The 22,696-nt window shown below is 39.1% G+C and overlaps 1 protein-coding gene across 2 annotated transcripts in view; it reads left to right on the top strand.

The window, feature by feature from the left end:
- The window catches only part of LOC101746756 (E3 ubiquitin-protein ligase Ufd4), a 37,740-nt gene extending 15,572 nt beyond the window's left edge, over nt 1-22,168 (top strand). The window contains exons 16-45 of one of the 2 annotated variants that reach the window (XM_062671511.1): nt 639-771; nt 842-972; nt 1,580-1,692; nt 2,297-2,426; nt 2,669-2,809; nt 3,177-3,372; nt 4,086-4,302; nt 4,642-4,941; nt 5,284-5,481; nt 5,643-5,920; nt 6,287-6,440; nt 6,537-6,675; nt 7,546-7,727; nt 7,801-7,905; nt 8,837-8,949; nt 10,167-10,302; nt 11,147-11,287; nt 11,671-11,860; nt 12,291-12,528; nt 13,144-13,223; nt 13,605-13,794; nt 14,143-14,283; nt 14,961-15,084; nt 15,311-15,509; nt 16,421-16,545; nt 16,725-16,840; nt 17,368-17,581; nt 18,377-18,618; nt 18,943-19,087; nt 20,224-22,168. In XM_062671511.1, coding sequence (XP_062527495.1) covers nt 639-771; nt 842-972; nt 1,580-1,692; nt 2,297-2,426; nt 2,669-2,809; nt 3,177-3,372; nt 4,086-4,302; nt 4,642-4,941; nt 5,284-5,481; nt 5,643-5,920; nt 6,287-6,440; nt 6,537-6,675; nt 7,546-7,727; nt 7,801-7,905; nt 8,837-8,949; nt 10,167-10,302; nt 11,147-11,287; nt 11,671-11,860; nt 12,291-12,528; nt 13,144-13,223; nt 13,605-13,794; nt 14,143-14,283; nt 14,961-15,084; nt 15,311-15,509; nt 16,421-16,545; nt 16,725-16,840; nt 17,368-17,581; nt 18,377-18,618; nt 18,943-19,087; nt 20,224-20,361 — 4,949 coding nt within the window. In that variant the 3' untranslated portion in view covers nt 20,362-22,168. Of the gene's footprint in view, nt 1-638; nt 772-841; nt 973-1,579; nt 1,693-2,296; nt 2,427-2,668; nt 2,810-3,176; nt 3,373-4,085; nt 4,303-4,641; nt 4,942-5,283; nt 5,482-5,642; nt 5,936-6,286; nt 6,441-6,536; nt 6,676-7,545; nt 7,728-7,800; nt 7,906-8,836; nt 8,950-10,166; nt 10,303-11,146; nt 11,288-11,670; nt 11,861-12,290; nt 12,529-13,143; nt 13,224-13,604; nt 13,795-14,142; nt 14,284-14,960; nt 15,085-15,310; nt 15,510-16,420; nt 16,546-16,724; nt 16,841-17,367; nt 17,582-18,376; nt 18,619-18,942; nt 19,088-20,223 lie in introns of both variants that reach the window. The other variant, XM_062671510.1, reaches the window with a different exon arrangement.
- Nucleotides 22,169-22,696: the final 528 nt, after the last annotated feature.

The following is a 22,696-nucleotide window of genomic DNA, read 5'->3' as shown; positions in this document are numbered from 1 at the left end:
AAAAGCGTCACTAAAAAGGGACAAACGAATAGGATATGTCTTGTGAGGGAATTGGGTATAATACTTGTTAAGAATAACACTTACATTCGCAAGTCATCTGTGACCATGAAAACAGTAAAGATTTCGAAACGTCGGAAATAATGTTATATTGAAGGCTGAAAGGCTGTTTAGCCTAATCAACATTTCGCTTAATACGCAACATTTATCTTTGCAATTAAATGTGTGTTTTATTTGGTATTAGCATCAACAGTTCGAAGTTTTTAATTGAACTTTAATTAAGTTTACTCCATTGAAATAGCTTTTTGGGTAAGGTTTTTTTTCTATTTTTATTTTATTTTAAATGACTTGCAAATTTACAAAAATGTCGCTTAAATCAAATAACCTCTCACCACTCGATATAATGACATTAAAAACGCGAGATTAAATTGTAAAAGTAGCTTTTATTATGTTTACAACTCTCGCAAATCGTGGAGATACGGAAGGGTTGCTTCTACCACGTGCAAACAGATCAATCGCGAAATCTGCAATTCCCAATCTAACTAAATATTCTTGATATTATATATATTATTATATTAATAATAAATTAAAAAATAAGTTAGTCCCAATAGAACTTTACAATAAAAATCCTTCCACTACAGAAAATCGCGGAGAGTTCATTGAAAAACTACAAAAGGCAAAAGCTTCGGTGAGAAACTTTATCCCGCAGCCGATCCTGTCGAAACCCGGTCCCAATAAACTAGTTCTCGGGAATTGGTCCTTAACATGTGAAAAGTAAGTTCCAATTCATACTGAAAAATTCTACACTTTAAAAAGACGTGGATACATATTTTTGAACTTGCAGGGAAAAGGAGCTGCATATATACAATATAGATGGGCAGCAACAGACCACAATATTGAAAGAGGATTTGCCGGGATTTATTTTTGAATCAAATAGAGGAACCAAACATACATTTACTGCAGAAACATTTTTAGGTTTGTACATTATTTTTATATATGTAATTTTTTTATGTTTTCTTTCGAATTAGTTTTCAAGTACCAGGAATAATGTCTGTCGTACTATTTTTTATTTCCCCGGAGCAGCAGAAAATGTTCCCCTAAAATAGTTTGCAATATACACACATTTGTATAAAATAACCACTAAGATTTAGTGCCATTAAAATTAAATTTACTTGAAACGTCACCAGATCAAGAGAGAAGAAAGAACCTTTATTACTTGGTACTGAGTATAAAGATAAGGACGGGTACAACCTTTGGTTTAGTTGTTAAAAGAAGTAAATATGTAAGCCTCTTTATTGAAATATGTTGGTGATAGGGTGGCATATTTAGCTCGCACGGATACCGTTATCCAGCTTGTTTCTACTGTGGGGGCAGTCATATGTTTGGGTCCGTTATACTATATGATTAAGACAAAGACCTCATGTCTACTTAACACGAACCAGACGGGGCATGATTGTCTTTGTATGCATTAAAAATATCTGGACATTACTTTGACAGATTTTCAAATTTTATCTTAGTCAGAGGTCCAGTGGCAGGTTAATTAATTATAATTTTTTTTAACCCAAATTAATACACCATATAGGTCCTGACATCGCCAGTGGCTGGGCTGACAGAAGGTCATTGCTTACCAATAATTCAACACCAACAAAACCTCGTTCTCGAATATCAGCAAAAACCGAAGCTCTTAAAGCACAAGTGAGTATTTTTTATTTATTAAATACAGTTTATAAGAGGACCTCTCTCAAAGAAGAAAATATAACAATAAACTATTAAACCGGAATAATGTCCGTTTTCTTAGTGTGTGTATGTTTAAATGTCTTTTTTAATAATGTTCGAATAATAATAAACGAAACTTAAAAGATGATTTACCAGACTCGCCAGAGATAGATAGCAGATATCTGTAACTGTGATACCAATAAACTGTGATCGTCAACCGTAACCCACTGGGAGTAGCGGTAGGCAGCGGCTTGGCTCTGCCCCTAGCATTGCTGAAGTCCATGGGCGACGGTAACCACTCACCATCAGGTGGGCCGTATGCTCGTCTGCCTACAAGGGCAATAAAAAAAAAGAGTAAGGCGTATTGGGGGTCTACAAGGGTGGATACCACCATCCGGTCTATTTCGGCCGCGGATCAATAATTATGAGTTCTGGTAAGACCGCCGGTATGCTAAACAATTGATACTTAGACCACACCCTCAAGGTGCGTCTGAGTCCACGTTGTGATGTTTGGGGACTTCGGTAACTATTTAATACATGGAGGTCACGTTCGCGCACCTATACAGATGTGTGTGGTTTGTAGGTATGTGAGCGAGCGCGTGCGCTGTACTCGCGGCACCTCGCGAGCGCAGTGACGCGCCAGCCGCGCCCGCCCGTCGCCCGCCTGCGCGCGCTGCTCGCCAGGATGCAACGCATCGCCACCCAGCCTTCCAGTCAGTCATGCACAATATACATGCACTCTATAAAATATTCATTATATTTACAACAAACTTACGTTTATTTGTGGATTATTTCCCATAGTGACAGGATCCTGATTAAAGGTGTTATGTAATTTTCGTTGAGAGTCATTGTAGCCGCATATATGCTTAAAAGTTTATCATTTATTACATTGACATGAAAATATGTTAATTATATTTGTAAAATTGGTTTATAAAATGTCTGTTTTGTCGAGCAGAAGATTGGCAACGAGAGCTCAACGAATCGCTGGATCAGCTGACCGAGTTGCTGTGTGGAGATGAGCATCTGTCTGCGTATGAGTTACAGTCGTCTGGGTTAGCGCCTGCTCTACTACAGGTCCTCTCCCCACAGGTTAACGGTCAGTCACTTCATAAAAATTAATATATAGGTACAGAACGCTTTTTATAACTTTTTTCGAATTCTTGGGACACTGGCGACCGCATTATCACGAACGAGCACATGACTTCACAATGAATAATTCAGTGACGAAACTTAAGTGTTGTTGGTTTCTAAACCTTTTAGACGTTCAAACTGGAGTGATATGTTTGCTTGTTTCGTGGCAGAAATGAGCAGGACGGTTCTTAATTAAGTAAATTAAAATCAGATAGGTAAGTTATTCTTATTATAAACCTGTCGATTTGATCAATTTATTTGATGATTTCTACGTGTTAAGCTGTAAACTAGTAAGCAGATAGAAGGTTAATAAAACGAGTTTCCAAACGTAGACGGTCCGGGCCACCTGTCGGAGCGCAGCCGCGTTGTGAGCGCGTGGATGTGCCGGGCGTCGGGCGCGGCTGGCGCGGCGCTGGCCGAGCGGCTGGTGGCCGTGCTGGAGTCAGTGGAGCGGCTGCCGGTGCTCGCGCCGCACGACGCGCCGCCCGCCCCCGCCTCTGCCTTGCACCACCTCACTAAGCGCATACGGTATGAGTCTGAACCTATTCTAGTAACCTCGAGGGGTTATTCTAGATTCACCGAACTAGTAGGTGAGCTCGCGGGGCTCAAACCTGACGTTGTTGCTAACACGAACCCTAGCAAGAGCCGTGCTTTGCAGAATCTACCACTGGATCGGAAATGCGACCCACTGGGAAGAACCAGCGAGAATCTCCGTGGGCTGTGCCTTTATGTTAATTTACTCGCCGAGTCCTTCGTTGCAAGCGACAGGTTCGACGAGAACGATGACCGGTGCTTGGGGTACATAGAAGCAACGATAGTGGATCGGAAGGATCCGAAATGACGTGTTTTGGACGACGTCGATTGTTTACCATTCGGTCCGCAGGATCGGGAAGGTTGCATCGCAGTTTAAACGCAGTTTTAACAAGTGAACTATTATTCTGTATCCTATGAAAGTCATAGGGAATTTCGAAGGACCTTTCATATGTGAATTCCAAATTGAAGAAGATTGATCATTTAATTGCCAACGGATGTCTAAGTTGCTTCTTGAAATAATTAGGGTTTGTGGCAACCAACGTAGCTGCTATATTCGAAAACGTTTCTGTTTCCCTCTAAAGTTATTATCATATTCCAATTACTGCATTCAGATGGTGGTGGAGTATGCAAAAAAAGTTGTCGATTTAAAATAGTAATAATTACTTTTTTAATCGAACTGTATTAAACAAAATCTTCCTTGTGTACAGCTTGCGCGTCGAACGTGAAAGTGATGAAATCAGCGAAGACAGCAATGCTAATAATAACAGCGGCCGTAACCTGAAAGTGGAAGCCCTCACTACCGTCCGTCAGCTAGAACGGTTCTTGGCCAAGTCCGTAGCGCGGCAGTGGTACGACATGGAGCGGTCCACCTTCCTCTTCGTGCAAAAAATAAAAACTGAAGCTCCTTTAAGCTTCACCTACGACGTAAGCCTTTAACGATAGCTATTTCATATTCAGAGTTAATCAAAGAGCTAAGATACTGGTGATATCTGGTGATACTATTTTTTCTTGTGAGTCCGCACGGGTTGGTACCACCGCCCTGCCTATTTCTGCCATGAAGCAGTAATGCGTTTCGGCTTGTAGGGCAGGGCAGCCGTAGTAACTATACTGAGACCTTAGAACTTATATCTCAAGGTGGGTAGCGCATTTACGTCATAGATGTCTATGGGCTCCAGTAACCACTTAACACCAGGTGGGCTGTGAGCTCGTCCACCAATGTAAGCAATAAAAAAATTATAAAATTAATATGATTTTTACCTTTAGCACGATTTCGATGAAAACGGCGTTCTGTACTTCATCGGAACCAATGCTGGCACTTGTGAGTGGGTGAACCCTGGCGCTCACGGGCTAGTCTACGTGTGGTCATCAGACGGTAAACAGTTACCGTATGGACGACCCGAAGATGTGCTGTCGAGATCTCCAGAACCACTCAACGTGCACACTAATGACGACAGACGCGCTTTCATTGCATTGGACTTAGGCGTTCATATTGTACCAACCGCATACACCTTACGTCACGCCCGTGGCTACGGGCAATCAGCATTGCGGAATTGGCTTTTTCAAGTAAGTTTCATAATCTTTATTCATAACCTGAGTGTTTTTTTTGATAGGGAAGTTGAATCTCCAATCAATCAAGATAAAATATCAATGAATTGGGTGCATTCATAGTACCACTAGTAATAATTCACAAAATTTCTCTGTGTATACTTGTAATTTTGAAATTTGAACGAACAAACACCTCGATATGTTATGTTTATTATTGGTTTATTGTTCATTTTGTCTAACAAATGCCAAGCAAGATTTCACAGAGTTCATGTGACAACGGTAGGAAATAAACAATTTTGAATATTTTATAAAAAGGACTGAATTTCAAATGATTGATGCTTATTGACGATTTATCTCCAGATGTCAGTAGACGGCTTGACGTGGTGTACGTTGGTGGCACACACGGACGAGCAGGCGCTGCAGGAGCCGGGCAGCACGGCCACCTGGCGCCTCCGCACGGATTCATCCTATCGATATCTTCGCATACAGCAAAACGGAAAAAATGCGAGCGGTCAAAAATACTACCTTTCACTCTCCGGGCTAGAGATCTACGGAAAGGTAATAGTTATGTTTAACTGAATTTCTCATCAAACAGATGCAAACAAAAATTTCCACGAATTCGATTTATATGACTGGTTATAAAATGACTAAATGGTTAATTAAATCAAGGATATATATTATACGCTCGAAATGTGATGTTTTGAAAAATAATTATTCAGGTGACAGGAGTGGTGGAGACGGCGCCACGACAAAGCGGTGCCCCGCATCAGACCACGGGCACGACGGCGAGCAGCGCATGTAACAACGCTACCGCGGCGAACAACACGAACAACGCCGGCATGGCGGGCGGCGGCGGCGGCGCGCGGGCGCGGCGGTGGTCGCGCGGCCGCGGCGTGTGTGCGGGCGCGCGCGTCTCCCGCGGCCCCGACTGGAAGTGGCGCGACCAGGACGGGCCGCACCCCGCACTCGGCACTCTCACTTCCGAACTGCACAACGGGTGGGTCGATGTCAGGTATGCCCTCACTTTTGATGATTCTCCCGGCGCTACCAGACATCGCGGATAGGTAGAGTAGTAATCGATGCTCAACAACCCAAAACCAGCTAATACTGTCGACTTGCTCGAGTAATTGACAATGCGTTTCTATGGACGTATGTAGATTCTAATTATTTGGCAAATAGCGCACACTGTACTTGGTGAGTATTCAATGTTCTCCGAATTTTGCGTGCCTGTAGCATTTTGTACATGATCGTTGATTTCGCTGAGTTAGGCGTAATCGACTTTACCGTCCTTAAATCGTGAATTTGAACTATAATCAGAAATGTCTGTATAAAACACGTTGTGAACAGATTTTGTTTAATTCAGGTGGGACCACGGAGTTCGCAATTCGTATCGCATGGGTGCAGAGGGAAAGTTCGACTTGAAAGTTGTGAGCGGTGGTACTGTCATCGAAAGTTCAAAAGCCAGCCGGAAGAGTCACTCAACTCCCAGTTTGCCTGACGCCACTTCTGTCGATCAGGTAATTATGAATAAGTAATACTGTTGATATATATCACTATATTTTCGGGTTCATTCGTTTATTATTGTCTAATTTTATTTTTATGGATCAATTTAGGTATCAGTAGCGTCGACGGAACAGGCCTCGTCAGCGGACAATATATCGAGTGAAGAGATGGTCAGTAATATGTCAAGACCCCGTACGCACGCCACAGATCTCTCTGCCATTAATAATTCGACGCATCATATAAACTCTGGTATGTTATTTAAGAGATACTTGTAGACAAAAGAAAATAGGAATTAGATTAATATTAAAGTATAACTGGATGCGTGAATAATAATATCTAAAAATAACGAATTTTCATGGTGGTAGGCCCTCTTGTGAGTCCGCGCGGGTGGGTGCCACCGCCCTGCCTGTTTCTGCCGTGAAGCAGTAATTCGCTTTGAAGGGTGGGGCAGCCGTTGTAACTATACTGAGATCTTAGAATTTATATCTCAAGGTGGGTGGCGCATTTGCTTTGTAGATGTCTATATGCTCCAGTAACCACTTAACACCAGGTGGGCTGTGAGCTCGTCCACCCATGTAAGCAATAAATAAAAAAAATGTATTTATTGTGACCTAGTGTTGTCATGTGTAATTCACATGAAGTGCACTAGATCTTCAGTTTACATTTAAATATAACACTGAAGCGTATTCACGCGTGCTCATGTTGCCTTCTTTAGTTAATTTAATGGCATAGATAGATGATTTAGTTCACGACCCAGCTAGTGCTAAATGAAGCTTATAGAAATCACAATTGTATGCCACCCACCCTGAGACGAGGTCGGAGTCTTACGTTTATTATTTGTAAATATCCTTTTTGCGTGTGAATAAAGGCTTTTTTGTTATTAGTACAAAAGTTAACTATAGGGAAGTAGCAACTATAATAAATTACATCCACAACCAGTAATATTTGATTTTTTGCTTATTTAAACTGATTCGATGGCGCAGTAGTTAGCGCCCTTGACTACTACTAGGCTGGGGTCGTAGGTTCGATTCCCACTTCGGCTGCCATCTGTGATCGGTCCCCGGATATTTGAATCAAAAGCAATGGTTTGTGAACATGATTCAATAGTAAAATTTAAAGTGTTTGACATAGATCTCGCGACAATAGTGGAGTCATTGACGTTGGGCGCCGAAAGTAACAATTGCATCACCGAGTTGGGGAATACATCGTTTACCAACATGGAAATGGGACCTACGAGCATTACGGATATCACCAAACCTTATCCCGCCAAAGAGCCGTTACCCGAATCCAGTGCACACGAGGTAAGAATTCTTAAATATCTTAGATCAAGTAGAATATTACAACAATGTAGTAATGTTTGTTCCGAAATTTCAGTGCGACGAAAATGAAGCCGGGGAAAGTCAATACGGTGATAATAAGAAGGAAAGTCAGTCCGGTTCGGGCACCATGAGCGCTAGCGAACCTGATTTGACGCAGCAGGTGAATATTAACTTTAACGCTTTGAGATCTAGAGTCCACACGTATTGAACATATAGTTTAGTCTAAAGACCGCAAAGGGTTGAAATAATAATATAATAAATGCACAACACAGACAGTTCACAAAAAGTGATTGTAATTTGTACGCTACTAATAATTTCTTTTTTGAATCTTCGATGCCGAGTAATGTACCGGATGTAAAGAAACTGCTCTCGAAGTTGAAATAGTGTTATAATAAAAAAATAAAAAAATTTCAACGCAATTATGAATATATATATTTGTTTTTTTATCCTACTGTATAAAAACAATTAATTTGCGAAGCAAAAATGATAATTGTATTGATGAATTATATAACTTGATGTTATTTTTCGAATTAACAAAATTGACATTTTACCATTATTCAAGTTTTCAATATTATATTAGTTTTAGTGGTCACAGAGAACAAAAGTGTTTTTTTAAATATATACCTTAGCACAATTTAAAATGACAAACCCAATATCAAATTTTAAAATAGTTTTAATCATAATCACAAATCTTTTTTGTCTGAATAATCTTTTAATTGATCTGTCCGTACATGATGAATGAAAAGTTAAATTTTCGATCACGGTCTCGGATTATCCTTTCCTATATTGATTACTTATATTATTTACTCCACCCGAATATTTCAGCCGTGGGAGTATCTCCCGTTAATTTTCTTAGGGCACGGATTATTATTATTAAAATGCAACGGAGTCTTCGCCTTACCGCATTTGACTAGTGTCAAAGATTCTAATGATCGAGGTTTTGTAAAAAAAGCAAGATGAGTAGAATTATAAAAAATGTTTTACAGCAGCTAGTGACATTTACATTATGTCCATTGGCTCCCGGAATCATTAGACATCAACTGTGAGCTCGTTTGCTTAAATAATCAAATTAATATAAATATGTATTAAAGGGCACAGGACGCCTGTTGGAGTCGCTGGGCGTGGGCCGCGGCAACAGTGCAGGACGAGGCAGCAACGTGCCGCGCTCGAACCGTAACAATCATTCCTCTGGTCTCCTACCTAGGTATTTATTATTTTATTTTATTTATTGGATGTCAACATGTTATACATCAGCACAGGACATTACAGGTAATACATATATTGGTCTCACACTAAATGCTAGCACAATTACAGGTACCGACTGCATGCATTGGTAAAAAAAAGCGGTTCATTGTATAATATTAGAAAAAAAAAAATAGTACATTGTGTACCAAGAGAGAAAAGTAGGACATTTCCTCCCGCGTGTAAAATTGCCAACACGCGGGATGAGATGTCCTACTTTTTTCCCGCGGTTCACATACTATTTTTTCTCCTACCCGGCCGAAAGTACGTGGAGTACCTAGCCGAGGTCCAGGGGCGAAGCCCTGGCTGCGGGTAGGGTGAGCGGAGCCCCCCCTCATACTCATAAAAAAAACAATTTAACTGTTTTTTAATTTTTAAATAAACTACTACTAATTGAATAAGAACTGTCTGATGAACTCATCTTTGTTTAATACTTCACTATTAAATTTTATTGCCTTTTGTTTATTTCACTTTTACACTAAACACAATATTGCAATTACCCGAGCACAACAATGGCGGAGAATTTTAGGTGCGTGAGAGTAGACGTAGACAATAACGCGCATACGCACTTGTCAGTACCCAGGGAGGAAAAGTTAGACTTTCTTCCCAGTAGAGCGGGAGGAAAACCGAACTTTCGGCGTAGGTAGAAGAAAAACATTATCACACATTTACTACCAAATACGCTATTACTTAACTGAAAAAGCTCATTTAGCCAGGATGTGTGCCGTGTGCTGGATGAAGCATTATGAAATGTTGTTAAATGAGACTCGCAATTCGTTGCATCTATGAATACTTCCATATATCATCATCATACTCGCCTCTATTAAATACTAGAACGAAACCGAGAATTTTTATAAATTGAATTTTGTGTGTCAGTAAACATTACGAAGGGCGCTTTGTTGTGACGTTAAACGTGCTTACGGTTGAGTTACAACTCAAGTGTTTTAACCCATACACACAGCCCACTTGAGTTTCTCGCTAGATCTTCTCAGTGGGTCGCGTTTCCGATCCGGTGGTAGATTCTGCAAAGCACTGCTCTTGCCAGAGCTAGTGCCCCCTGAGCTCACTTACACGTCAAGGAGAAGCTGAAATAGCCTCTCAAGACTATCAGCATAGGTAGGGAATTAGAAAAAAAAGTAAGTTTTACAAGACCGCGATAACGCCTATGATGTTCCACAGTTTGGTGCGTTTAGCGTTGTCGAGCAACTTCCCCGGCGGGCTGCTGTCGGCGGCGCAGAGCTACCCCTCGCTGTCGTCCAACGCGCAGAACGCGCTCACGCTGTCGCTCACATCCACGTCCAGCGAAAGCGAACAGGTCAGATCGACGCGCTCTTGTCTCCTTTACTTTTCAAAATACGGATTTTTTTATTGCTTAGATGGGTGGACGAGCTCACAGCCCACCTGGTGTTAAGTGGTTACTGGAGCTCATAGATCTACGACGTAAATGACCACCCACCTTGAGATATAAGTTCTAAGGTCTCAAGTATAGTTAAAACGGCTGCCCCATTCTTCAAACCGAAACGCATTACTGCTTCACGTCAGAAATAGGCGGGGTGGTGGTACGTACCCGCGTGGACTCAAAAAAGGTCCTACCACCAGTAATTACGCAAATTAAAATGTGCGGGTTTGATTTTTATTACACGATGTTATTCCTTCATCGTGAAAGTCAATCGTGAACATTTGTTTAGGACGTATTTCATTAGAAAAATTGGTACCCGCCTGGAATTCGAACACCGATGCATCGCTCAACACGAATGCACCGGACGTCGTATCCTTTAGGCGACGACGACTTCCTAATTTGATTATAATTTTTAAAGTACTATTTGATTGATGGTTAGAAAAATGTGAAATTTGCATGAGGGTAGACTGTTTTTATTTAACAATCCATGCTATTGTAAAATTTCAAATGATGTATGTGAAGATGATAGAATTGGTTTTTAAATGAATTATGTTTGCAAACACGAGTCTTTACCGATCATAGCATAGATATTCCGTTTATTTGTACACTTATTCGTAGGAATTGCATGGTTTTGGTAACAGGGGTGTAACACATGAAACAAATAAAAAAGTTAGTTGTTGGAAATCGGCGATAGTCCCGCTCCCGCATTTCAATAACTAAGATAAAACAAGAGGTGAAGTAAACTTTGAAAATTTTATAGGTCTCATTAGAAGACTTTTTGGAGTCTTGTCGTGCTCCCGCGTTGTTGACAGAGTTGGAAGATGATGAAGACGGTGATGAGGCGCTGGACAGCGACAAAGAGAACGAACCCACTTACCAGGAGGTAGTCAGTAAACTTTTGGTGATTATTGTTTTTTGTTTTTTTTCACTAACAGAACTAAAAATCTATTCATATGTTTTATTTTGTATGTCTAGTTTAGAAGTGTTTCAACACTGCTTAGTTTTTCTAGTAGCTTGTTTTTCTTCACTCTTATAACAAATATATTAATTTTTTTAAAGATAATATAAGCTTTAGTAAAATAATCTAAATACCTGTTTATAGAACATAAAATATTTGTAGCATAGAGAGATAATTTAAGTGTAAATAATTTATAGTTGTATTTGTGCTTAGGAAGCGAAGCAATTATAGTAATTGATTAAATAAGTTATTTATAAGCTGAATTATCTTGTAAATAAATAGTATTGAAGTTGACTAATTTTCTAGAAGTAAAATATTATTTACAGGTATCTCGTAATTTGCTCTCTCTGATGGAGGAAGAAGCTTTAGAGGCTCTACGTGGCAGCTCGGGATCTGGACAAAACAATCGCTCGCGCCGACCCTGGGACGACGACTTCGTGCTCAAGCGACAGTTCTCAGCGCTCATACCGGCCTTCGATCCTCGCCCGGGAAGAACGAATCTCAACCAAACTGTCGGTACGTCTACATTTATTAATACTACACAATAATCAACAAAAAAAATTAAAATTAAAACAATTGGTATGATGAGTACCTAGAGCTGATACTCTAATTACACATGCACATAAAAAACACATATAATGAAAAAGTGAAAATTGATTACCTAATGTTATTGTCCATTTGAGCTGGTAAGATTGTTATTTTGTAAATAACGGCAAATTCTGGTGCTACTATTACATAGCGCCTACGGTTAACTTTATTCAAGTTTTCAGTAACTAACTCAATGTAATGTTGTCACAAATTCATACTATACGTTTACAATCGGGTCTATCATGCCTCTTGATGTGTATGTTTGTTAATTAAAATCGAGCGATGTAAGTGAAACAATGCAGATGGTCAATAAATAAAGTGACGTTTGTAAAACAGGTCAGAACTTAATTGTTAACAGATCTCGAAATACCTCTGAACGAGGAGTCCGAAGAGGAGGAGAGTTGGGAAGAAGTGCCAGAGAACGTCGGCGGCGGCGCGACTAGCGAGACCGGTCGCGCCCCGGCGCTGCGCCTGGTACTGAGCGCGGGCGGGGCCTCGCTGCCGCTGGCGCGCGGCTCCTGGACGCTGTACCGCGCCGTGCTGCTGCTGCACGCCCGCCTGCCGCACGCAGACCTCCATCGAGATACCACATACACGTAACTAGCGCATACTAAATCTCCAACTCGCAATTTGCTTTTATTGGTGGTAGGACCTCTTGTGAGTCCGCGCGGGTAGGTACCACCACTCTGCCTATTTATGCCGTGAAGCGGTTTGGAGGGCGGGGCAGCCGTTGTAACTATACTTGAGACCTTAGTACTTATATCTCAAGGTGGGTGGCGCATTTACATCGTAGATGCCTATGGGCTCCAGTCACCACTTAACACCAGGTGGGCCGTGAGCACATCCACACACATAAACAAAAAAAAATTGTATCACACCGTACTACGTTCGCCGCTGAACGTACTGTCTAACTCTTAAAAAACATGTGGTAGTTTCTTACGTTATTAATATTTCATTAGTCGCTGATATATTACTATATCGTAAAATGAATATTTCTAATTTAGTTTTTAACAAAAAAAAAAATATTAATTGTTGTCTAAATAATTATTATTACTTGTCACGATCCTCTAAATAATAATAAAAAATTATCATAATATGCTTTTAATACATTGTAAGGCATGTAGAATTTTTTTATTACCTTAATATAACATACTGTTTTTACTTATTACGAAAATGAGTTCTATTGTAATATATTTTTTTGTTTTTATTAGTTTAACATACAAGGAGGTGGAGGGTTCAGAGGGCGCATTTGCTTCGAGTGACACTGAAGATGATGAACCTAATGATCCAGGTAAATTACATTTCAACAACTAACAAAAAGCTACATATTGTATTTAAGCATCAAAAAGTAGTGACTGTCTTTAATGGTGGTAGGACCTCTTGTGAGTCCGCATGGGTAGGTACCACCGCTCTGCCTATTTCTGCCGTGAAGCAGTAATACGTTTCAGTTTGAAGGGCGGGGCAGCCGTTGTAACTATATTGAGACCTTAAAACTTATCTCAAGGTGGGTGGCGCATTTACGTTGTAGATGTCTATGGGTTCCAGTAACCACTTAACACCAGGTGGGCTATGAGCTCGTCCACCCATCTAAGCAATAAATAAAAAAAAACTTGTAACTAAGACGATTGTTTTTGGTTTGTGCACGGTGTTATAATCGCTTTCCGCATTGCAGAAGGCGGTATAGTGGGTGCAGAGGGGAGCGAGGGCGGCATGGCCACGAGCTGCGTGCGCGTGCTGCGGCGCCTGCGAGCGGCCGCGCCCGAGCTGCCCGCCGAGCCCTTCCTCTCCACCAAGCTCACCAACAAGCTGCATCTCCAGCTGCAGGAGCCGCTCGCGCTCGCCGCCGCCGCCACTCCGCATTGGTGATCACCTTTTTTGTGTTTTCTTGCTGAACCTTCCGATTTAATTTTAACTTGTGACTCCTCGTGAATAATGTCTCCATTAAAAATTAACACATAAAACCAATTTTAAAATGTTCTTATTCTTGACTTGAATCTATCCTATGGAACAAACTCTTACAACGTAACTTTCGAAAAGTTCAAAATACAAGAATAAACTAACTCGAAAATTTATACATATATCAAGGACCGATTACAATAAAATATTTGTTAATATTTTGGCCTAGTATAGTAGTAACTAAGTAGTAATAAGTCGAGTTGCTTATGTGTGGGCTCTATTAATTCTATATATATCTATTTATTGTCCTGTAGGTGTCAGCAACTGATCGATTGGTGTCCATTTCTGTTTCCACTCGAAACAAGACAAATGTTTTTCGCATGCACCGCGTTTGGAACGTCCCGGACCATCGTCTGGCTGCAAGCGCAACGTGACCGTGCTTTGGACAGACAGAGGTGAAATACAGTTTATTTTTATAGTAATCAATAACAATAAAATGCGTAATAATGTTTGGAGAGTCAGATTCATAATTTTAGAATATAAACATAATATTCCTGTAATCAGAGGCACACATTTACTCTATCATAAATACAAAGGTATCTATACACATTTGTTTTGATACTGAGTGACCTATAAACAGCGCAGTATAACATAAAAATATATAGTGTAATGGGATTGTTTACAACACGAAGCGAAAGTAACCGGCAGACTGCTCGCCATGTAAAAATGTGTTACATTGCTTACTGAAAAAAACCATTCGGTTTTTTTTGTCAACTTAACTGACAGCAAAATCGAGGGGCTATTCGGATTTTACTTTGATTGGTGGGCGAGCTCACGGGGCTCAGTCTGAGAATATTAGCTAACAGTCTGAGCAAAGGCAGTGCTACGCTGAATCTACCACCAGATCGGAATCGCGACCCACTGAGAAGATTCGCCGAAAAAATCAGTCCGTGGTTTAGGTTGAACGTCGAGCGAAAAATAACACGTGATTTATTGTTTGTATTTTAAATATAATTCAACTAACACCAGAAATAGCATCTATTTGTTTTCAAAGTAATTACTTACGATGAAGGAAATAATCATAAATAAAAACCTAATTAATTAATTATTAATTATAAATTTGTATATTTAGAGCGACCAACACGGTGTCACCGCGCCGAGCGGAGCTGGAAGCGACTGAATTCCGCATGGGTCGCCTCAGACACGAGCGCGTTCGGATTCCGAGAGATCCCGACATGCTGCGTTCTGCTATTCAGGTAATAACTCCCATAGCAGTAGCTTAAGGAAGCCACGGTCGCTTACCTATTTCATGTCATTAATGATAAATAGTTTTATTTTGCTCAATTGATTATTTATTTAATTTATTTATCTGATCAAACGTTACTTAAGTACTTTATGTTTTGTGTAACTAATTTCTAAATTCTTATTGCTGTAAACAAATGTTAGATTGGATTTGTTGACATTATGTATGGCGTGCGGCAGGTGATGCGAGTGCACGCGAGTCGCAAGTCTGTATTAGAGGTGGAATTCGCGGGCGAGGAGGGCACTGGTCTCGGGCCCACGCTGGAGTTCTACGCGCTGGTGGCGGCCGAGCTGCAGCGCGCCGACCTCGCCCTGTGGCTGCACGACGCGCCGCTGCACGTCGATGACGACGCGCCGCTGCACCTCATGCAGCCCACAGGTACTAACCAACTAACTATACGTAGACGCAGTAGACGTAGACTTAGTGTGGTCTCATTTAAATTAGTTTTGTCTTTTTACTTTTTATTGATTATATGGGTGGATGAGCTCACAGCCCACCTGGTGTTAAGTGGTTACTGGAGCCCATAGACATGTACAACGTAAATGCGCCACCCACCTTAAGATATAAGTTCTAAGGTCTCAGTATAGTTACAACGGCTGCCCCGCCCTTCAAACCGAAACGGATTACTGCTTCACGGCAGAAATACGCAGGGCGGTGGTACCTACCCGTGCGGACTAACTAGAGGTCCTGCCACCAGTAATTTATAATTTTACGGGTTTGATTTTTATTCGACACGATGTTAGTCCTTCACCGTGGAAGTCGATCGTGAACATTTGTTAAGTACGTATTTCATTATAAAAAATTGGTACCCACCTGCAGTATTCGAACACCGGTGCATCGCTCGATACGAATGCACCAGACGTCTTATCCTTTAGGCCACGACGACATCAATCAAGATGTCAATAAGATTAAACGATTTTCTCTAAAAGAAAAACAAAATTCGTAGTTTAAACGTTAATAATGCAGCGATGATTTAAAATAGAATGGTAATGTGGAAACTGCTCTTAGTAGCTACCGTTGTTAATATCATAAATAAAAAAATCCAATTTTCTGCTTCATGCCATCCCTACTGTTTAGTTGTAAATAATATTAAGCTATGTCTCCTGTCCATAATTGAAGTCTATCAGTCGAACCCGTCGTCATTCTGAAATGGCGTGTCAGATTTGTATGATGTTTTCCTGACGATCATTTAGTGCAAATTTAGCTTTATATCGTTTTCGTTGTGAATTGATGATAATTCCTAACTTTTCTTAAAAAAAATAATTCACTTAAAAACGTTTTAATTTCAGAAAAGCCACCCGGTTACTACGTGAGCCGGCCCGGTGGCCTGTTTCCGGCTCCACTTCCGCAAGAATCCCCTATCTGTGATAAAGTGTGCAAATATTTCTGGTTTTTAGGAGTATTTTTAGCTAAGGTAAGATTTCCATGACAACATAATTTGAGAAACAAAATCAAGATGAATGTAAAATTGTGTAAAACAGTTCGTAATTATAATTCATTTACCTTGTGTACCAATAATTATAATATATTTAAAAAAGAAACCGGTTATTTTATGCTAAGAAATGTTTTGAATTATGAACACGCCATTTTTAGGTATTACAAGACGGCCGACTAGTTGACTTGCCTCTGTCAGAGCCGTTCTTACGTATAATGTGTGGTGAAGAGTTAACGAAAGAGAATTTACAAGAAATCGATCCCATTAGACATAGGTGAGTGTTCTCATAACCATATCTAACTTAGAATAAGTTTTTATTGAATGTAAAAATGTCTCTAATCGTGATGTTATGTATCTTTTTGCATTAATTTTTACTCTCATAAATAGAACTACGTCAAATGATATTTTTACTGTACTATTTTTTTAATATATTACGCTATTAATAATGTTGCTATTAATAATGTAGAAAAATTTAAGTATAAGTTTCACACCGTTGTATCTCAAGTGTTGACCTGTAAACTTGTATTTTGACTTCATATCGACGCTTGAAAGGCAAACGTGACTAAGCGACAATAACTGCTTTGTACATAAATGATAGGCAATAACCGTATTCGATGCACAAAAAAAATATTTCTAGGTCAATTAAAATAATTTCAATCCTACAGCTAGATTCGTTAAAATATAATTTTTTCCAGGTATTTCAACTTTAAATTAGTCTACTGTAAAGTTCACGCATAGTCGCTTAGTCATGTTTGCCTTTCAAGCGTCGATATGTTAATTATTATTTTAAATTGACTACAGATTCTTAGAGAAGATGCTCGAAGCAGCCGAGGGGTACGACAAAATAATGCGTGATGAATCCTTGGACGAGAACGAGAAGCAGAAACGTGTCAGTGAGTTAAATGTAGACGGCGCCGCTTTTGAAGAATTGTCTTTAACTATGACGCACATCGCACCCAACGTCGACCCCGCTGTCGCCGTGCAACCGCTCTGTGATGGCGGAGAACATATCGAGGTCAGTTTCTGAATAAATATTTTTCTTCCTACTAGTTAAATTAAGACAAACAAGGCACAACACATATATATTAACTAGCTGTACGCGTCCGCTTCGCTGGGCATTTAAAATTAATATTATTATTTCTCACCCCCACAAAGATTCTCATCATTAACTCCCCCGCAACTGGTGTAGGGAGTCCAACACTCATATAAATATTAGCCTATCCATTAACCATTATCCATTAACTACATGTATTTTCTACATGGATACCAAGTTTCAAGTCATATTGTATAATAGTTTTATTTGGCTTTTTTTTATTGCTTAGATGGGTGGATGAGTTCACTTCCCACTTGGTATTAAGTGGTTACTGGAGCCCATAGACATCTACAACGTAAATGCGCCACCCACCTTGAGATATAAGTTCTAAGGTCTCAGTAAAGTTAGTCGTTTTACAACCAGATGCCTGCTCAACGTCATTAAACTCTGGCAAGTAATTTGTGTGAGGGTGGGTTCATTTAAAAAATAAACGACGGCTCGAAACAATTAATAGACTAATATCACGTAATATCCTCTATTTCATGTTAAACTACTTAATAAATATTGTTGTAGACGGTGCATAGTTATGAGGTGAATATTTCCAAAACACATTCGGGTGTTTCGGTATTTTTGGAAACCGTATAGGTTTAAATCGTTTAATAAACTTTTTATTGTATGAGTAAATATTTATAAATATAAAATTGAAAGGTCTGACCTCAATGTGGGGGAACAATGAGTTTGAGACAAAAAAAACCATTATAATGTCGGTTGTGACAGGTGGGCGCGCACAACGCTCGTCTGTACGCGGAGTGGAGCGCGCGCTGGATGGTGTCGGCGGGCGTGCGGCGCCAGGTGGCGTGGTTCAAGCGCGGGTTCGCACGCGTGTTCCCGCCGCGACGCCTGCGGGCCTTCTCTCCTTCCGAGCTGCGCCTGCTGCTCTGCGGGGAACGCGGCCCCGTCTGGACCAGGGAACATCTGCTGCAGTATACCGAGCCTAAACTCGGATACACCAGAGATAGGTATACTAACACTGTCACTGTTTCGATGTCACGAGTTCCAGACAGCTAGTTATTTAGTTTTTTTTTTTTTTTTAATTAAAGCTATGTGTATTATATAACTTAACTTATACATACATACGTACGTACTTTAAATGGTATTCAAGATTGTTTGAAGTTAGCACTCTATTAAAACGATTGACAAGGATAATAATACTTTAAATCAAGTCGGTGCCACGTCTGCCAGCGTAATCAAATCAGAATTGTAGAATTTCAAACTAAGGTGTTCTATATTTTATAGAGAATTATCGATGAGCTTAATCGCATTTGTTATTTGATCGTTAACAGTCCGGGATTCCTTCGTCTGGTTGACGTTCTGGTTGAGATGTCGATCTGCGAGCGTAAAGCATTCCTGCAGTTCGCGACGGGATGCAGCAGCCTGCCGCCCGGCGGACTCGCCAACCTGCATCCTCGACTCACGGTCGTACGGAAGGTGAGTAAATGACGATTAAAATTTGTACTCGGTTTATCAAAGATAGTCGGAATTAAAGGAAGTAATAATTTGATATTCAGTAACAAAAACAAATGATTTACAGTAGATTGGGAGAAATAGGAACTAGAGAATAGGGACAAATATTTTTTTTTATTTTTTTTTATTACTTAGATGGGTGGCTGAGCTCACAGCCCACCTGGTGTTAAGTGGTTACTGGAGCCCATAGACATCTACAAAGTAAATGCGCCACCCACCTTGAGATATAAGTTCTAAGGTTTCGGTATAGTTACAAAGGCTGCCCCACCCTTCAAACCGAAACGCATTACTGCTTCACGGCAAAAATAGGCAGGGTGGTGGTATCTACCCGTGCGGATTCACAAGACGCCCTTCCACCAGTAATTACGCAAATTATAATTTTGCGGGTTTGATTTTTACTACACGATGTTATTCCTTCACCGTGGAAGTCAATCGTGAACTTTTGTTGAGTACGAATGTCACCATATTTGGTCTAGTTATTAGAGATTTAACTTTGTTGAACTGAAAATTACTTTTATTTAGTGTTTAAGAATATTGAATATTTTAATTTGGTCATCAAAGTTTTGTAACTCATTAAAGATGTTAAAAAGTTAACTACCTAAGGGTACCTATCTAACAACTAAATAGTGCCAGCCCTATCGAAAAACTGTTGTCCCCATACGTAACCCGATTCACCCAAACACCTGGGTGAATAGGGACAAGTGAGTTTTTGTAACTTTTTCTGATTATTCTTTAATAAACTGTATCTTAATGCATTATAAATAAAAATTTAAACTACCGGAACCATTATGATCCTCGTTTTATTACCATAACTACAAAAAAAAAAACCATAAAAATCAATATCGAACTTAAAAAGTGTCCCGATTTTACGGTATAATTATAGTTAGTTATAGTAACTACAATAAGAAAACTATAAAAATCAATGTAGCGGTAGGCAGCGGCTTGGCTCTGCCCTTGGCATTGCTGAAGTCCATGGGCGACGGTAACCACTCACCATCAGGTGGGCCGTATGCTCGTCTGCCTACAAAGGCAATAAAAAAAAAATTCGAACTTAAAAAGTGTCCCGTTTCCCTCGCATTTTACGGTATTGTAATTTTCAGGTCGACGCCGGAGATGGATCGTACCCTTCAGTGAACACCTGCGTGCACTACCTGAAGTTGCCCGAGTATTCGTGTAAGGAAGTGCTACGCGAACGTTTGCTGGCCGCGACCAACGAGCGCGGCTTTCATTTAAATTAATTCCTAATAATATAATCGTGTTTATATCAAAATATATTGTAACTATATTTGAACATTTACACGCATCAATGCTGCACTTTGCCTTTATATACTCTTGATTTTTAAGTAATGTCGAAAATTAATTCAAAGCTGTCCCGTTTTGTTACTCTTACTGAAATAATGTGCTTGAATATAATACAATTGTATTTAATAGTTCAAATTCTTTAAATTAAGCTGCTATTACATTTTATCCAAATTAAAATACACAAATATGTGAGTAAGATGACTAAAGATTGAATTGATTAAATGAGTAAAATTCAATTTAATTAACAACAATTTGTAACATGCCTACAAGAAATGTTTTCAATATATCGATTCTGGAAATAGTATGTATTTAAATGAAAGTTGTTTACTATCATTAAATTCGTGTTAGTAAATCGGAAACACCAATTATCTAAAATAAATAATATCTAGGCGTAGATTTAGTTAATAAGTAAATTTATTGATCGTGCTTAAATTCTAATCTTCGTTTAATTTTCATGGAGGCGCTGTATAATCAATAACAAATTCTAGTATTACAATAATGCTATAGGTGAGATACGACCGGTACATAATTCCGAAAAGTATTCTGTCCCCAATAAAATATAAACATTTTAGAAACTCAGTCTAAAAAAATAAAAATAGTATTATGATTGATGTATTATAAAAAAATCGAAAATTAATACGATACCATCAGATATGTATGGTAATACGATTTGCAACTTTCCATAAATGCTTTCAGCCTTCAAGCAGATGCGAAACTCATTGCATCTAGCTATCAGACAGCGCCTAGTTTAATAAATAATCAAGATTGATAGAAGAACTAGAGCACTTTGTAATTTAAAACGATATTTTGACAGCTAATAGCTCTGGAGCTCTTGATTAATATACAAACATACAAGAACCAATATAAGGTCTTACAGTTTTTTAAATAATAAAAAAAAAACAGCTATTAAGTCATACGTTTTAAATTAAGTAAATAAAACCATGAAATGTTCCTTTGTGTAGGAATGTTTGTTATTTTTGATTGAATTTTATAGGCAAGAAATATCCATGAAAATAAGTAATGGTGAAAAAATGTTGTAAAATGACAAATATTAATGTTTTAAAGATGAAAGGAAGAGAGTAGCAGTAATGACATGAAACGTTTTATGTTATTTGGTTTCAAATTTCTAACTTTTCATATCTGGACGTATTTTAAATTTATTTTAATTTTAGATCTCATTAAAAACTGATTATATGAAGTAGAATGTATAAAAACCCATTTAGAAAAGTCAAATTTCATTTTGTAAGCTTTTGCGTTTCGACAACTATAGATTAATTTAAAAAGTATCCCCTTTAACTCTACCAATATGATACAATTTGGTGTTTTTTTGTAAATGAATAACACATTAAGCGCCTGATGCGGTCATTCTGTATTTGTACATATATTGATCTACAGTGGATTTGATGAAATCATATTGATGATATTTAGACCAAAAAGAACAGGAGACTCGAGTGTCGCATTAATCAATGCTTGTAAGGGTCTCCGACGTTAAGGTGTGAAACACTAATAATATCGCGTGTTTATGAAATTTAACTGATTAGCTGTGTTCCTTTATTTCAATCATATTATTTTGTCAACTGAAAGTTGATATACTATTGTGATTTATTCTAGAAATATTTTATCAATTAAAATGTATTAAGTTTAAATTTAATAGATATTTAGAATTTAATGATTAACATTACATAACAAATTGTAGCGTTCTTGTAATTGTTGAAGATTGTCTCAATAAATAATTCGAAAATATTTTTTTTGTGTTAATAATTTTATTCCTCTTTCCATCATACGACTGCAAAACCTTATGGTGCTTGTTGAATTCGAATTCAATTGACTTCTAGATTAACAGGAGTTGATAAACAAAATACGTAGATGCTTATTGTAAGTGTTCACGATATGGGAAGCAACGTTGGAGACTCGTATGTTGGGTGGTAGCATTTACGTTGTGATGTATGTGGGATTCGGTAACTTATTTTCACTAGATCGGTGTGTTAATCAGCTCAAATAGTAACATAATATAATTAATAAATCGATTGAAATAAAAAAAATAGTACATTGTGCACCAAGGGAGAAAAGTTGGACATTTCCTCCAGCGTGTTTGCCACGCGATCCGAAGGCGAGGGTGGCAATTTTACACGCGGGAGGAAATGTCCAACTTTTCTCCCTTGGTGCACATACTATTTTTTCACCTACAAGGCCGAAAGTTCGTGGAGTACCGAGCCGGGGTCCAGGGGCGAAGCCCCGGTGGGGTCTAGGGGCGAAGCCCTGGCTGAGGGT

The sequence above is a fragment of the Bombyx mori genome, chromosome 12 (assembly GCF_030269925.1).
Source record: "Bombyx mori chromosome 12, ASM3026992v2".
In the NCBI taxonomy this organism is placed as follows: Eukaryota; Metazoa; Arthropoda; class Insecta; order Lepidoptera; family Bombycidae; genus Bombyx; species Bombyx mori.
The sequence above is the reverse complement of the archived record's forward strand: the minus strand, read 5'-3'. Positions and strand labels throughout refer to the sequence as shown.